The sequence below is a fragment of the Asterias rubens genome, chromosome 12 (assembly GCF_902459465.1).
Source record: "Asterias rubens chromosome 12, eAstRub1.3, whole genome shotgun sequence".
NCBI classification, from domain to species: Eukaryota; Metazoa; Echinodermata; class Asteroidea; order Forcipulatida; family Asteriidae; genus Asterias; species Asterias rubens.
Window position 1 is genome coordinate 5,283,379 of NC_047073.1, and position 18,662 is coordinate 5,302,040.

At 38.6% G+C, this 18,662-nt stretch overlaps 1 protein-coding gene across 3 annotated transcripts in view; it reads right to left on the reverse strand.

Annotated features, from left to right (window-relative positions):
* The window catches only part of LOC117298008 (ergothioneine biosynthesis protein 1-like), a 49,749-nt gene extending 31,435 nt beyond the window's left edge, over positions 1 to 18,314 (reverse strand). Inside the window, exons 1-4 of one of the 3 annotated variants that reach the window (XM_033781223.1) lie at positions 18,296 to 18,314; positions 17,599 to 17,669; positions 11,638 to 11,758; positions 1,487 to 1,551 (exon numbers count right to left, since the gene is read on the reverse strand). In XM_033781223.1, coding sequence (XP_033637114.1) covers positions 1,487 to 1,551; positions 11,638 to 11,717 — 145 coding nt within the window. In that variant the 5' untranslated portion in view covers positions 11,718 to 11,758; positions 17,599 to 17,669; positions 18,296 to 18,314. Of the gene's footprint in view, positions 1 to 1,486; positions 1,552 to 11,637; positions 11,759 to 17,598; positions 18,162 to 18,295 lie in introns of those variants that run through there. The other 2 variants (XM_033781226.1, XM_033781225.1) reach the window with 2 other exon arrangements.
* Between the last annotated feature and the right edge of the window lie 348 nt (positions 18,315 to 18,662).

Below are 18,662 nucleotides of genomic sequence, written 5' to 3' on the forward strand. Positions count from 1 at the left end.
ATTATCTCGCAAATTCGACGACCAATTGAGCTCAAATTTTTCACAGGTTTGTTATTTTATGCATATGTAGAGATACAACAACTGTGAAGACTAGTCTTTTACAATTACCAATAGTGTCCACTGTCTTTAAATGAAGGTTTTCAGAATTGTTTAAATTTAATATCATTGCGATGGTATTTGTGGTGAAGCTACGGACTCACACAGAAAAGGGAACATAATCACTGTAGACGGAAGGAAGTTTCAGTTGTACATTTAAGTGGTGAAAAAACCTAGATTCAATGGGAAATCCATGCAGTCACTGTAGTGCCTCTGGATTGAATCGAACACCCGGGTCCTATATGTGGAAGGTTAAATAAGTCAACCCAAACTTAAAGAGATTCTGCCTGTTGACTAGGAACAATTTGTTTTCTCTCACTTCTAATCATGTAAATTAAAAGGCCAGAATTTATTTAGAATCATGAGCCAAAACGATTGGACTTGTATAATGTAGCCCAGGGATGTGGTGGGATGACGATGATTTTCTAAAAAATCTTAGCGCAAAGCGCAAAAACTTGAATGAAGCTTGAATACTAACGTTTATCTTTGGTTCTACAGGCCCTACTCTGCAATCTGGGGTCTTACCTCAATTTCTTTTAGAATTTGATCTTAAAAAGATAAATTAATATAAACAGACTTTCTTGTTTTTTTAAGGCAAAACACAAACGAATTCCATTCAAAAAACGGAATCACACCCCTCTGTTATAGCCAGATGTAAAATCAGTTTTGAATTAACCAGGGAGGTTAATAAAACAAAAAAAAATAAAAATAAAAAAAAATGCTGTTGATTTGAATGCTATCCCAGTGGATTGTAATAAAGTGAACGATTACCATTTTTAAACAGTGTGACACAAAAGAGCAGCACATACATAATGGACATAATGTACTAACCAACAACTAACCCAAAGAGGGACCCTATTCTTTGCCATCAGAACTTGTGTCCGAATCATTGGACCATTTGGCCCCAACATTAAAAGTACCCTGGACATAGTAATGGATTTTCTTACAGTCATTGAAGAAGAATCACAGCAGAACCAAGGGAGTAAATAAAACCATTTATAAGGATTAGATAAAGAAGAATAGTTTGTGTTGGTTGACCTATGTGGTGAGAATCAGGGGTCAATTTCACAAAGAGTTACATGTTGGTAACTTAAGACTAGTCCTAAGAGATATCAAAAACGTATCGCTAGTCTTAAGTTAGGATAAGTAGCTCGTCCTAACTCGAGATTAGACAAGTCTTAATAACTCTTTGTGAAATCCACCACTTTGTTTTATCCTTACGTCCTGTGATGGGAACTACAACTGGGCAAAGGGACAGGGGTAGCAAGACAGCCTTGATCAAGGCTTTTGTTGAGTGAACAACTAAAAGTGGATCACATCGTGCAGGGTCCAGAAAGTGCATTTTGGAAAGTGGGCCCTGGGGGTAAGGTAGTTAGTAAGGACAACTTACAAGCAAGTGTCGTGAACAGGCTCTCATTGATGCTGAAGGAGTTCTCAAAATACTCCAATATTTGTCTGGAAAAATAAAAAGGGGAAAAAAACAAAATAAGATTATTTCAGGAATATTTTATGTAAACTACATGAAAGTGCTCAAAATAGCAATCTCAATAGAAAAAATATTTCCTATTTCACACTGCTCTATTCCACGGGGCAACCCTGGGGATCAGCCTGTTCACACTTGGATCACTTTTACCCCTGATACACCCCAGCAAATAGGCAATATCCCGGGGAGTAGCAACCCCATGCTCTGGAGTATGGAACACTGTTGAACAGGGAACATGGCGGGGACATGTTTAAAGGGCCCTAGGTGGATTTCACAAAGTTTTAAGACTAGTCTTATCTCGAGTTAGGACGAGTTACTCATCCTAACTTAGGACTAGCCATACGTTTTTAATATCTCCTAGGACCAGGGTTGTAGCTAGACCAATTTTAGTGGTGGACAATAAATCAAATTTGTAAGTCTATCGATGGCAAGGTGATCAGCAAAACTATGTAATGCTACCAAGAGAAAGTTGAATGGCCTTTTTGTGTTCTTTCTCTGTGACATTTGATTTTCCTCATCATTAGCTGTTTCTCAGATCAATGCAAAACGGACAATATTTGAAATCTGTAAATTGTAATTTTATTCTTGTTGTCTAATTTTGCTATGCCTTTCTTGTATGTATTGTATAGTCTCCTTTACACAGGGAAGACAAATTTCATGTTTTTTATCATGACAATAAAATATTTTAATCTTAAATTATTTTAATCTGTTCTGGGCAGCATAATGTATTTTTCTCAGAGTGCTGGGCAAAAATTGAGAGTCCTGGGCAGGCCCGCCCAGGACCGCCCACCGTGGCTACAACACTGTGAAACTCTTTGTGAAATCGACCCCTGGGGTAACCATGGGGCAAAATAACTCCCAGGGCCCCTCTAGGGCTGTATTCCACATCAGGGATAAGAGATACATGTACAGTATTATCCAAGCCCAGGCGACTATAGTGCGACTAGTGTGACTAGTGTCTTAGTCTCTAACTACTGGTTGCTTAGTCGAGCATACCTGCCAACCTTGAGGAATGAAAAAGCGTAATCAAGCAAAATCGAGCAAAATCATGTGATTCTTAGAAAAAGAATGCACACTGAATGTGCACCCTAAAGAAAACTCGGGGAAAAAAAACGGAAAACCGTTGTCCAGATTTTGGGCCAGCACAACGAACGTTAAAAGGCTTTCAAAAATAAACGGCAGCGTAGACAAAACATTCACAGAAACATAGGCCACAATTCTTACATTGTAACAATGTGTTGTGCATCCTCATTTTTAAGATATTTTAAAGATATTTTATAGAGCCTTTCCTTCTAGCGTTATTCCACAAGCGCGATGCGCCCTCGTCGGCCAGACTGCCCGGCATATCATCGCAAAAATACACGTCCACACACACACAACCCATACAACGTACGTCGTGTGGGAAAACCATGTGCGCTAAGTCTTGTCTCAAGGTGTTGGCTTTTTAGTAAAGCGCCCTCTCTTGGTACAATGGAACAATGGCATTGAAGACATGTATATTGGACATCGCGCTAGACGAAAAACTAACAACAACGGCTCCAATGAAAGACCACACAGAGCATTTTACGCTCACATTAACGACAAATATATTTGTCGTTAATGTGAGCGAAAACAAGAAAACAAGACGGATAACAAAACAAGACGGATAAATAATTGATACATCTTACCATTCAAAATATTAATAAATCATTAAATTTAGTTAACAATGTACATGATTCTGAGGAAATGCGTAATAAAGGGTGAGTAATTCGTAATCCGTAACACGGCTCGTATTTCCGTAATGATTATGCCTAAATCGGAATGGTTGGCAGGTATGTATGGTCGAGTCGCGACTACTGTTTTTCAACTACTTGGATTATTGTGCAGCCACGACTACAACAAAAATAGTCGCGAATACCTGCTTAGTGAACCAATTGTGTCGCCCATGACTATTCACGACAATATATTTTACTTACGAACCCCAATCAGACATCATTGTCAAATTCGTCAATCTTTTGCCCAGGCTTAGTAATCTAGTGAGCAGTTTTCTGTTTTTCAGAGGTGATAATGTCTATTGGAGACAAACAGCTCAGCCCTTCTACAGATGGCAAAGAAGCCTAACACAAAAAAACAACTTTCAGAGAGACAAAATGCAGTTTTGATTTGAAGCTTTTTTTTACAAACTGACAAAAGAGTGGGACAAAGGTTTATAAAGAGGCTGAGATACGGTAATACTTCTCAGATTCAAATTTGGGGGCATAAAGTCAAGACTTACATTTTTACATAAAGTATAACCACTTGAAAGATTTCTCAAATTGCTTAACTGAAATCTACTGTAGGCTTCTAACCAATAATTTGTACTGATATTTATTAATATTAAGAGTGATGACCAAACATTGACCTTCCCTTTAAAGGCACTGGACACCTTTGGTAACTTTCAAAGACCAGTATTCGCACTTGGCGTATCCCCCATGCATTAAATAACAAATTTTGACTCAGTTTATATGCAATTTGTCATTGATTTTTAGAGAAAAACAACCTTGTTACCAGGTTTGTGTACTTTCTTCAGACGCCTAAAAAAAAAGGCTTCAGTCTTGTAATACTTGAGTGAGAAATTACCTCTTTCTTAAAACTATTACTTCAGTAGAGGGAGCCTCTTTCTCGCAATGTTTTAGGCTACAGCTCTCCATGGCTTGTTACCATGGAGGTACAAGATGTTAGTTCTTATGCCAATAATTGCTTTGAGTAATTGCCTTTATAAGCACTGTACATTAAGCACCCTGGACAATATTCTGCAAGTCATCACAGTTTAAATCCCCTACCAATAAACACCAACCAGGACATGCAAGAGTTGAATGGCCACTTAGCTTTGTGGGTAACAAAAGGTTCACATGCCCTTTCAGTCTATTGTTGTGCAACCTGGAGTGGATCGAAACATGTACAATTTGCTTTTGGGAGTGTTATGGCGTCGTGACACCCCACTATAACAAATGTTTACAAATATTCAAGTTTTATTTTTGTTTTGTTTTTATTTTTTGATTATAGGCTACAGAAGAACAAAGCAATATCAATGCAGATATTTTAGTATCAGTAGTTACAGGGAACGATTTTGTTCAGCAATTTTGCATCTAGCAAGAAATTTAAGACTGAACATTTTGTACAATCTGAATACCTCAGCTGAGGTCTCACATTTTGTTCAAATATTTTCGTGAGAAATTACTGCTTTCTCAAAAACTACATTACTTATGTACTTCTTCGGAGGGAGTCATTTCTCACAAAGTTTTATAGTATCAACAGCTCTCCAGTTTTGCTTGTTAACAAGTTTTTATGCTGCCCAATTATTTGGAGTACCGGTTATTACTAATACTTGTCCACTGCCTTTTAAATACACGTAACACAAATATCACGGCCGGTGTCGCTGTCTCAGATGTCCGGCGTGCTAAAAGATCCAGGTGACGTCACCGGGACTACTACCTTAGCTTAGGATCGTGATTAACTGTACTACCGAGGAGTCAGTTCTTAAAAAATTGGTCTCAACGTTTTGACTAGCTAGTCATCTTTTGTTATCGTACGAGATGCTTTTTCGACTGGCAACCCAAAACCCTCTATTGGCTTTCAGATGAGTCTTCTTCGTAATTTCCGCTCCTCAAACACTTTATTATGTGATTACTTTTTTTCAGCAATACTGTCGTAGACGCTCCACTCGATCACCACACGATTTACTTGTGGACGCCGCCATGACAGCTACGAGCTCGAGCAAAACAGTCGACTCAGCACGGCATTAAAAGCGCCTACTTTTGCTTGCTGTGCGCAGGTATGGCATGACATAATACACACATGTACTACCGTATTTGGTAATCTGGATCTTTTAGCACGCTGGACATCTGAGACCACCACACCGGGACTCAAACCATCACCTGATGTTTTATACCATTGGCCTTGACGCGCCAGCGGGTACAAATGTAGATGTTTTGTTCACTATATTGGACAGCTCAGACCAGACTGTCAGACTGTACACTGTAAATATGTTTGACAGGGGATCAGACACATCACAATAATCAGAGTCCAGTAGTAACCATTCAGTTGGACTTTGTTAGAGCCAGGGCTCAACATTTACACTGGACCATAGGCCCAAGGGCAGTGATTTTAGCACTGGGGCAAACAAACAAACCAGAACAATGGTCTTGTGTTTTTCTTTTGAATAATATATCAACACTTCACTGTGATAACAAAATGATGTTGTAATGTTGACTTTAATAATGATAATAATAATAATTAGAGATTTATAAAGCGCACATATCTGCCTTAAGTGGCAACCAAGGCGCACAAGAAAATACTAGAAGAATACAGTAATGCAACAAAATAATGAAAAGTATGGAAATGACTTTGAGTCAGACAAGTATTGTGTCGTGTTTTGAACAGGGCTTAAATTTGGGGAGAGAGTCCACAAGACAAAAGGGCCTGTACGAAAAACATTTTTACTGTCCAGACCATAACTTCGACGGCCAATTGAGCCCACATTTTCACAGGTTTGTTATTTTGTGCTTTTAAAACAACAAAATCTCATGCTAAAAGTAGGGCCTATGTTATTTGATGTATGTTGAGATACACAAAGTGAGATAATTTGTCTTTGACAATTACCAAAGGTGTACAGTGTCTTTAAAGGGTCGTTATGAAGCCCTGAAAGCGTTCAGATGTGTTCGCTTTTTCAAAAATAACAGGCGCTTAATACATACTTATAAGATCATCATAACAAAATTAATTTAATTGCCCTTCTGATTAGTTGTGTAAATATTGAATCAATAATACCTTTTAAACCACGTGGCTAATTAAAATTAAAATTCAACAAAATCTTATGTCTCTTGACATTAGCCACAGCACCAACAGCAGTAGCCTTTTGTCAAGGCCCGTCATGGCTTGGACAGCTCTGTAGAGCCACGCGGTCCCCAAAACTACTGGAACAGGAGACCACAAACACGCTAGTGGTGAAGCCACAAAGACATTTTCCAGCTTGTTTGTGGTTTCTTATGTGTTGCTTTAAACCGGGACTTTTGCTACCCAAAAGGGTTACAAAAATCCAAACCAATCAGAAGCGATCGACTCCGATGACCGATTGAGCCTAAATTTTCACAGGTTTGTTATTTTATATATAGAAGTTGTGATACACGAAGTGTGGGCCTTGGACAATACTGTTTACCGAAAGTGTCCAATGGCTTTAATGCACGTTTCATACTCTACAAATATTTCATCAACAAAATCGCAAAACAGTCTGGAAAAGGTCCTCATGGTTTCGCCACTCCCGTGTGTGGTCTTCCTTTGCAGTCTCTTGGGACCGCAGCTCTACGAAGTTGTCCAAGCTACGAAGGCTTTTGTTATATTCACATTTCTTTATATTTGTTGTTTCCGTAATTGATATTTTATTGACAGCTACATGTATTTAACTAAAATGCCCCGCACCCCCAATCATGACACACCCCCAATCATTACACACCCCCATCCACACCCATGGTATTATTATATAACACACACTACAACAAGTGTGTAAACATTTACTTTGTATCAGGGATCTCCTGATGTCAGATAATGTAAAAGGCCCCCCCCCCCAACTTCTCCCATCCCCCAATCATGACACACCCCCATCTACACCCATGGTATTATATAACACACACTTAAAGCCATTGGACCCGTTCGGTACAGACAAAAAAATAAAAGTTCACAGATTTACAAATAACTTACAGGGTTTACATAAGGTAGAGGTGAAAGACTTCTCTTGAAATATTATTCCATGAAATGCTTTACTTTTTGAGAAAACAGTAAGACAATATCAATTCTCGTTAGCGAGAATTACGGATTTATTTTAAACACATCTCATGACGCGGCGAAACGCGCGGGTACAAGGGTGGGTTTTCTCGTTATTTTCTCCCGACTCCGATGACCGATTGAGCCTAAATTTTCACAGGTTTGTTATCTTATATAGAAGTTGTGATACCAGAGTGTGAGCCTTGAACAATACTGTTTACCGAAAGGTTCCAATGGCTTTAAAACACATGTGTAAACATGTACTTTGTATCAGGGATCTCCTGATGTTAGATGTTGTAAAAGGCCCCCCCCCCATCCCCCAATCATGACACACCCCCATACACACCCACAGTGGTACATGTACATGTACTATATAATAACACACACTAAAACAAGTGTGTCAACATTTTGTATCAGGAATCTCCTGATTTCAGTTGATGTAAAAGCCCCCCCCCCCTCCTTACCCCCAATTCATGACACATCCCCATCCACACCCATGGTATACTGTACAAATATTGACTGCTTCGTTTGAATGCTCTGGTTAAAACTATATGTACGACTCCTGAGGTGGATCAGGGGATCACCGAGGGAGCAGTAGTTTTAACCATGGAATATTTCTACCTCCTTGTTTTAACCATCTATAGCACAAGTTAAAGCAGTCAATTCTTGTTTTATAACACCCCAACAGACTATATCATCTTCGTACACGTAACGTTCGTCTGCTCCTTTCAGAAACACAGATGCATTTTAACTGATTGGGTTCGAGGTGGGTAAAAAGACGTCTGGGTACTGCACGCTCTGTGAAACTCTGTGCACTACCACACAGCAAACGATGCACTATAACAAGGCTGCCGTCTAGTAAAACTAAGACATATCATGTGACGCACTCTTAAACCAATGAAAAGGCAAAATATTTGTACAAGGTGTTATAATATTATATAATACACACTTAAACCTTTGTGTATACATGTACAAGTTTATCAGGGATCTCCTAATGACAAATGTTGTCATCAATTTTGGGGACAGCTCCCATTGGTTTTGTACATATCCAGTACTTTCTGCTCAGAGACCTTCAACCCTGTTGTCCATTGGATTTAAATACGCTGTACCTACTGTACCCACACACACACCCCTCTCTTTATCAATAGGCCCAAACCTGTGATACAATGTGTTCACTGAATGATTACATAACATTCAGATAGATTATTGATACCTGATGGTCCTAGCTCTACCAAGTACTGCAATAACTTCCCTTCATGTCAACACACTTGCCAAGCCATTCAGGTTCTTTCTTCCATGGTTACATAATGCCAGACCCCCATCACAGTTACCTCTACAATGTCCGAACTAAGCAACATCCCTCAGTAACCCCCCCCCCCCACAAAATAAACAAAAAAAAACTCAATAATAATAAATGAGTTGTTAAATTTGCACCAGAGATATTCTGGTTTAACCCATTTACATTGATGTGTGTTGTGCACTGAAGACTCAGTACTTTATCAGAGTTCCCTCGTAATGAGTACCTGCCTTGCATCCTTAAAGCCATTGGATACTTTAGGAACAGAACAAAAATTAAAAGTTCACAGATTTACAAATAACTTACAGGGTTTACAGAAGGTAATGGTGAAAGACTTCTCTTAAAATATTATTCCATGAAATGCTTTACTTTTTGAGAAAACATTAAAACAATATCAATTCTCGATATCGAGATTTACGGATTTATTTCAAACACATGTCATGACACGGCGAAACGTGCGGAAACAAGGGTGGGTTTTCCCGTTATTTTCTCCCGACTCCCATGACTAATTGAGCCTAAATTTTCACAGGTTTGTTATTTTGAAGTTGTGACACACGAAGTGTGGGCCTTGGACAATACTGTTTACGATTTTGTACACCCTCGAGGGGAAATGGCACCCTCGGCTTGGCCTCGGGTTCCATTTTCCCCCTCGAGTGTACAAAACGCCATGGACCCCGTCACAGCGTGCAACAACTGTATAATAACCATTCCGTAACCTCAATGTTATAACCATCCATGATATAACAAAGTACAAGTAACAGAGCATATAAAAGGGTTTTGTATAAAAAGGTCTCAATGAAATGGGATTGATCATGCACACACTGTTTTTTGGTGTGACAAAGCACAAAAATATGAATTGACAATTTATGACATTTGCCATGACTGAGCAGCTTTCAAACTTGTTGCAAACCTTTGACCCGCCTTCACTTGTCAGCAGTTTTTACATAATGTATTCTCACAAAAGGTGCGCTCCATTGCCTGGGATTCAATACAGGGTTTGCCCTTAACATTGCAGTACTTGTAGCAAGCACTGAAGCAGGACCTGTTAACCTACATGTTGTAATACGTACATTTCACTAGTCCCCCAGCTTTTCCCACATTTCACATTTTTTTTAAAGACCCTGGACACTATTGGCAATTGTCAAAGACTAGTCTTCACAGTTGGTGTATCTCAACAATATGCATAAAATAACAAACCTGTGAAAATTTGAGCTCAATTGGTTGTCAAAGTTGTGAGATAATAATGAAAGAAAAAAACACCTTTGGCACACGAAGTTGTGTGCTTTCTGATGCTTGATTTCGAGACCTCAAATTCTAAACTTGAAAATTACTTTCTTTCTCAAAAATTACCTCACTTCAGAGGGAGCTGTTTCTCTAAATATTTTATACTATCAACCTCTCCCCATTACTCGTAATCAAGAAAGGTTTTATGATGATAACTATTTTGAGTAATTACCAATAGTGTCCACTGCCTTTAAATGCTGTCCAACATTGAACTAGCCAGCCGGACCACTTGTTTGCTCTCAGAGAGCATTTGGCCAGCAGCCACTGTAAAGGGAAACCACTAGGCCCAGGATGTGGAATTTCCCACAACCCGGACACCGTGCCGCATTCCAGATAAAACTGGTGGCTAATTTTCCCGGCAGGACGGTTAGTTTCCCCATGTCATTACTTGGAATTCCAAGGTAAACATTTTAGCATGTGAACTTTTAGTGCACCCCAGTTAAAATCTAGGGACGAAGGCTTGAATCGTGTGGATTGATTGTTGAGACCCTACATGACTGTTTGGGGTTTCCCTCTATAATGGTTGCCTCCCATATCTAAAACTGTTATTTCTTAACCACTACACGAGTATCTTCAGGTAATGGTTCTTTCGAAAAATATTTATAAAGAAAAACTTAACATGTAGTGTTTTTTTTTTTACAAATACTAATTGTTTGGTGTACACATCTAATTTTTTAAATCAAAACTTAACCCCTTTAATCCGAACCCAATGTGTTTTATAAAATGGGTGGGATTCAAACCTACAAGGTTTGCACTTCTGGAGCAGATCTCTTACCGCTGCTAGAGCAGGGCCCAATTTCATAGAGCTGCTTTGGGGTCGATTTTGTGCTTATTGGGCGCACCTAGCAAATTTTGCATTTCATAGCCTTGCTAAAGACAAGTCAAAAGGTTAAGAGAAGGTCACCAACATATCCATTTTTATGAAGTACGTAAAGCTCTTTCATATGATGTAAAGATTGTCAAAATAGCTTATGTGGTTGAGGAAATATGAACTTATGAAATACTGATGACTGTAGAAGAGACTATCTAATCAAATGGGGAAATGTATTTTGCAAACGCCTTGAACGCAGACTATACAAACAAGCTACACAGTGCACTCAAGAGGTGAGCACTGGAGCGTGACACTACACAAGTGTGTTCTACATGTAAAATCTTTGTGCACGAACAATGGGGGATTAATAATTCTTTAAATTTGATTTGTTTTATTTTCAACTTCTGATTTGAACCGGAAGACAAGGTCAAAGTGGGGTCATTATTGTGAAGCATTTACGCAGTTTTTAAAGACCTTTCTGATGATGTGTTTATTGTAAATCAAAAGTTAAGATTTTTTGAAATAATAAACTTTGAATTGGTGTATCTCGACAACTGATGACGTCATCGTGACGTAACAACTTGTGTATCATCTACTGATCATTGTCTACCTGCATGCGAAGTTTCAACTTATTGCAAGCTTTGCAACTATGTTTTTTCTTGCGGACAAACTTCGGGGAGAAGAATATTAAAGATGAAAAAAAAAAGTTTTTCAGGCTGTTGCCCGTACACCTAAAAAAACGAACAAAAACAAAAGGTGTTCAGTGCTACATGTATGCTCTGCTCCGAACACCTAATTATAAAAAAATAATGGGGAAATGTATCCATAATCAAAGAGATTTTCAACTTTATTCATCAGAATATACAATGCAAAGATTTGTACACTTACTCTTTGGTGCAGCTGTTGAGGTCCAATGGCTTTATGGACCTCAGGGAGTACTTCCCAGTTAAGATGTTCAGCGGGTCCATTCTGACGACTGGTTATATTTAGGTCACTCGCTGGGGGTCTTCTGCAAGAACAATTCAAATGACAAATTTAACATCCTGGAAACGAACAACTATGCCGAGGTTTTTGATCATTGAAGTCACTAAAACTAAAAGAGTCAACACGAAATGTTTGACATGTCTCCGCACACCCTGTCATGTAATTCATGGAGAGAACCCCATACATGTTGTATACGTCATCCTTTATTATGCCAATTAATGTATACTGCACGCTCCAAAATTAAGGTTGGTGTCTGGAGTCATCAGAGTTGTTTAGAAATTTTTAAGGACAATTTGTCGTGTGTATTTTAATTTTATTGCAATCCCATCAACAATTCGGGGGGTTTCAGGTTTTAAAATGAGCATTATAGGCCTAACTGGTTTATTCTAGATGATTTGTGCACATTGACCGAAATGTGCGCAAGTTAAAGTTGGTGTCTGAAATCATCAGAGTTCTTTAGAAGTTTTCAGGGACGATTTTTCCCTGTGTATTTTTTTTTTTTTTTTTTTTTGCAATCCCAACAACATCTTTGGGGTTTCAGTTTTGAAGACTTGTAATATGTGTACTTGTACATAACTGGGTTATTCTTGATGATTTGTGCGCATCAACCAAAATTTGAGCGTAACGGCACACAATCCAGACATATCGGCCCGACTCACTAGCTAGAGCCCTAATGTAGGCCTACCTGTTACAGATTAGGATATGGCCAGCATATTGACAGGCCCTAACCACTGAGCGACATACTTAAAATGGAATGGGTGCCACTTTTCATTCATCAAGGCCAAAAACAGTCATACCAGACTTTGATATTTATATAACAAGTTACACTATTATTCAGCAGTTTTTAGTGACAGGACAAAAAACCTTTGAGGTCAACATCGCAATCCAAACACTGATAATGATCTGCACTGACAGCATGCAAGGTATAATTCAAAAGCTGACTGGGTAGACTATTTAAATGCTCAAGCGACACAATACTGATTGTACACAATACTATTATTCACAACTTGTGACAGACAAAAACATTTTCTATAGACTGATAGAGCTATAGCTCTGTTGCATTGTAAAGAACCAACCATAGAGCTATTATGTAGCTCTATTGCCTCTGTGAAGAACCAACCAGCTATAGCTCTGTTGCTTCTGTGAAGAACCAACCAGCTATAGCTCTGTTGCTTCTGCGAAGAACCATCCAGCTACATGTATAATAGCTCTGTTGCTTCTGTGAAGAACCAACCATAGAGCTACATGTATAGCTCTGTTACTTCTGTGAAGAACCAACCAGCTTTAGCTCCGTTGCTTCTGTGAAGAACCAACCATAGCGCTATAGCTCTGTTGCCTCTGTGAAGAACCAACCATAGAGCTATAGATCTGTTATTCTGTTGCCTCTGTGAAGAGCCAACCATAGAGCTATAGCTCTATTGCCTCTGTGAAGAACCAACCAGCTATAGCTCTGTTGCCTCTGTGAAGAACCAACCATAGAGCTACATAATATAGCTTTATTGCCTCTGTGAAGAACCAACCAGCTATAGCTCTGTTGCTTCTGTGAGGAACCATCCAGCTATAGCTCTGTTGCTTCTGTGAAGAACCAATCATAGAGCTACATGTATAGCTATATTGCCTTTGTGAAGAACCAACCAGAAGAACCAATCATAGAGCTACATGTATAGATATATTGCCATCATTGCCATCATAGAGCTAAAGCTCTTTTGCCTCCGTTAAGAACCAGCCTGTTGCCTAGCCTGTGAAAAAAACTATAGTTATAGCTCCGTTGCGTCTGTGAAGAACCACAGAGCTTTAATATAGCCCTATGAAAGAACTATCTAACAGGCTGCAAGTCTAGTCTTTCCATAAGAATTTTGATTGGGAAAAAAAAACTATCTTTGTTGTAAAGGGTTTTTATTTTAACTAAACTATTATAACAATTAAAGGAACACGTTACCTTGGATCGGTGGAGTTGGTCTTTGAAAAGGGTTTGTAACCGTTTGATATAAAATGCATGGGTAGAAAGATGTTGTAAAAGTAGAATCAATGATCCACACAAACATGCCTCGAAATTGCATGGTTTTCCTTTTACCTCGTCGACTACATTTGTAACACGGTTGGCCATTTATGGGAGTCCATAAAAGGCCGACCGTGTTAGTTCGCACAGTAAAAGGAAAACCACGCAATTTCGAAGCAAATTTGTGTGGATCATTGTATTCTACTTTTAAAACATCTTTCCATACATGCATTTTATAAACAACGGTTAAAAACGCTTTTTATAGACCAACTAGTCCGACCCAAAGCAACGTGTTCCTTTAATCAATCATTTAGAGTTGTGACGAGAGAGCTAGAGGTGTCAATGTTTCTAAGCATCATCATAATCATTTGTCATGTTGGTCACAAATGAAACTGTTGTAAACAAAAAAACAATACTTTATAACTAAAAGCAAAAGTACATCATCATTGTTTGGAAATGAGTTAATAAATCAAAGTTATGTCTGTATTTCAATCAATCTACATACCAGCAAACCAAACCAAACCAATAAAACATTGAATAAATAAACGCCAATTGATACATTTACCAAGAGTTGTGTGCACTAGTCACAAATCGGGCAATTTTATGTGGGGCATAAAAAAGATTATTTTAAAAATAGTAATTATACGCATACACTTAATTGTGTTTATTTTTTAGGCCTACTGCAAACAAAAGCTTCTCGCGTGATCAAATCACAAAAAAATTAAACCTACAGCCAAATTATTCCAAGGTATAGTGTCACAGTAAAAGTGATCATCAAAACTTACTGAACAGTAAATAATGGTTGGGATAATTTTTCACCCACACACATTTGAATAATGAGAAACGATTCATGCACGAATCCTTTCTCAGACTTCTAAGGGCTGGCGTCGGTTTGTGTCGGCTGTGGAAGAGATGCGGTTGGCACCCACTGTCACCCTGCTAAAGGTGGACAGATTCGACGTTCGTTCAAAAACACCCTGCCTTTTTTTGTTGTTTTATTTTATTTTATTCTAAGCAAATAAACACCGTTACTTCCATAGCCTCATTCAAAAATTATTTGCAAACCTGACTGCAAATGTACCATTTTTTTTTTTTTTTAAGTTAATTGCATTATTTGCTACACACATCGATGCAAATTACCACAAAATCACCTCTTCATTCCCCATAGGGATTATCAAAAACCAAAATTTCCTTGATCCTATACGAGAATATATTTTGAATACCACTGTGCCCTTTGCAACCATGCCAAGTTCATCAATGAGAAAATCATGACCCGTATCGGTAATCACCAACTCGACTGCAGAATGGCAGAGTCCCATCAACCGTGAAGGTACATGTAGAAAACTAACAGTATTGCGGGCGAACAAAAACCTTTTACGTACTGTATGTTCTGGAAAGATTCATGATGGAAAACTACTGACGAGTGCAAAGGCCCATCCGTAGTTACCGGGCGATTCTTTGTTAATAATACCACAATATCATTAGGCCTGTGCTCAATAAATAAAAACTTAACCGAGCACTAAATTTCAGGGGAGCCCTTTTTTTTGCATCAAATCCTGTTTTTTTTTTTTTTTTTTTACAATAAGAAAATTAGACACGAGTCATGTTTTTTTGTTTGTATTTTACATGCAATTTTTGACTGTCAGTCATGCAAATAAGAACAGGTAGGTTGCGCAGTTTTTAGTAGCCCTAACAAAGGGAGAGGTGGTGTTTACTAGTCGGTAGCAGTTTGTATTAATCAGACAATATACGCCGAGGGGAGCGAGTGTTTAAAAGGGCAAGCGCTATAACGGTAAAGGGCGAGCGCTATACGGGGAAGGCCTATGTTATACCACGATACAGGGTATAGCATTTATGTGACTTGCAGCACCTTTTCTTATCGAGTCTAAAACCCTTGAATTGACAAAAACGATCTTTGGACAGTATAACACGAAATTTTTGCTGCAGCAAACCGAAACTCAGCCTTGCCCTTTTAAACAGGAAATAAGAGCAGGTTTGCCAATAAACATTTTCTTCCCTTGAAGTAAAACTAACAGGCTGGTTTGAATTGACCTCTAGAGGTTGATCCTTCTCTGTGGTATTACATGATCCCTTAATTCATGCTTCTGGTTTTATTTATTTTTAAGTTGCTCTTTGTTTTATTTTGGTTTTTGAGGGGTTTTAGTCCATTCTATGTTTTTTTTTTTTAAATTGTTGTCCCTTCCTTCTATATTGCTACGGTGTTTTGTTGTGGGTGTAGTATTTTCTAAATATCTCGCAACTTCGATGACCGATTGAGCTGAAATTTTCACAGGTTTGTTATTTTATGCATATGTTGAGATACACCAACTGTGAAGGCTAGTCTTTGACAATTACTAATAGTGTCCACTGCCTTTAATGTTTTCTTGTGTGATTTTTAAATGTTTCAGTGCGATCTCGTTTTTATGTATTTTTCATATTTTTTCTTTGGCAGGGTCTGGTTTTACACATCTTTTGATGACAGTTTTTATACTTTTGTTTTAACCTTTAAGACAGCCCCTGTACAACTTGAAACTAATGTGTAGGTCTCGAGATTTAAAAATAAAATAAAAATTAATAAATAAATAAATGAGCGGGTTTGCTCTCAATGCATTAGACAAAGGTCCTTGCTTTATGCTCAGTCAACACTAATACTCATAGGCCTACTATTAGGCCTTAGTCTATAGATGTTTGTATCATTGCGGCCCACAAGGGGCTATTTAACACAGTAAAAAAAATCTACCTGAACAACTTATAATCGTAACAAGTGTAACAAAATAAATAGAAAGAAGCCAGCAAGTGCAACAATTGATTGTGCAATAATATGCATTGTACAATTATTAAAATAAATTTAAAGTATAATTTGTTTTTAGAGCCAGTGTTGTAGCCATGGTGGGCGGTGCAGGGCGGGCCTGCCAAGAACTAACAAATTTTGCCCAGCAAAATACGCTGCGTGCTGCCCCAGCAAAGATTTCCCCCAGGTTGCACTTGAGCAATGATGGCTCCATAGGGGCCAATCTAAATATAAATAATTTTGTTGAACCTCTCAATCTGTAGACTAAGTTAGATTTAGAGCCCATCACTAAAAGTAGTGTAGCTACAACACTGTTTAGAGCATTCAAAGTAATTTCAATTATCAGAGCTGCTTTATGTTTAAATCAAGACTAACTGTCTCGTTAAAAGACACCATGGTTGAAAAGAGAAGAAAAACACAGAGAAAACCTGAAATGAACTTAAAAGCGAAGAACTATCCCGACAATATTATGTTTTCATTTGAAATGTAATGACTAGTTTAGTTAACATAATTTTACAGAACATACAAAACTAAATGTTTCGAGAGAAAAAATATAAAGCCAACTGCCACCCATATAAAACCAAATAATATAAAGTCTTATATGCATATTATACAGAGCATTCTTGAAGGTGGATACAGATATTTTGTTCCACGACGACGTAGCTTCACCGGTATGCCCGTCCGGACATGCCGGACCATGGCCGGCGGACGGACTCTACCGTGAAACAAGGGTGATTAGACGGCGGCTAGCCCCTCTGGGAACTCGCTGCTGCCTGCGGTGATCGGTGAACGTTGCATGCACTTCGTGCAAAGTTGAAATGTTTCAGGTCTTATATTTACATCCTTCCAGTAAACCAAGGAAGGTTATCACTGATATTTTTTTACATTAGGATATGACCAGTTGATACGCACTGCTTTGTGTAAAAATCGCTAAAAATTCAAAGAAAAACCATGGACCAAAACACTTCGCACTGTCTGCTTTTTTCAATTGGGGCATTCTTTTGCTCTTAATTTGTATTATTATTTTCATTAGGATATTAGAATATAGCAACGATTCCTCTGTAATAATACTTACAACTCAGAGACAGCCGTGTGCTTCCGTCCACTTATCGACGATTCTGACTGATGACCTGTAGCTAGCTAGCTCTGGAAGCAGAATACAAAAACAAAATTTGTATATCATCGAAGATGGGCCTACTAACAAAATTGGGGATAGGTACGTGAGTAAAGTGTGTACAAGGTGCACGCACTGCCGGGTGCAGGTCCTTGCTGAGTCATGTGTGTGCGCGGTGCTGGTAGCGATGCGGCGCGGTGACCGGTGCTAAAAATGATCGGTGTTATGAAACGTCAAAATATGGAACGCCAAAACTTCATAATAATATTATGCAGTGTAAGTCATCGATCGGTCTTTGGCATCCAACATGATCGCGCCCATCTACCCTCTAGACAGGGGGCCACTGTATTTTCCCCCCGCAAGAATAAAGATGCATTTTTCCCCCTGCTCAACTTTTCCTACTTTTGTTTGCTATGTGGAGGATTTAAAGAGAATGTTGCAAAAAAAGAAAAAATCATTTCTGTTGAAATTTTGCTTATGTTATAGGTCAAGCAAATTTTTGGCTGTGACTAGACTTAAGCAAGCTCTTTTCTCCGCACAGATTGTTTGCAATTATGAAAAATACTAGCAGAATTCAGAGCAGAAGCTCAACTCGTAAAAGCATAGAGCAAGCTCTATGGTCAGAGCATACTGATCGAAGCGTTAAGTTGTCACCCACCGGTTCTTTTCAGCTTTTCAGAGCAAACCTCAGAGCAGAGCTGAGGTGCCTTTTATATGTTTTTATATAATGGGGCAAAGGCGTGATGGAATTTCAGGACACCCTCTTATAACAGCGTTCAGGTTGAAGTTCTTGTTTCCACACTGGACAAATTTTTTGCAGGTCGGTCACACATGACGAAATTTCGGGTTATGCAAATCTGTATAAAAAGGTTTCATGACCTCGGATTTTGGATCAGTTCAAGGACTTATCTGGGGAGAAAAAAGGGTGCGCGACCAGCAAGTTCTTGTTTCCACACTGGACAAATTTTTTGCAGGTCGGTCACACATGACGAAATTTCAGGTTATGCAAATCTGTATAAAAAGGT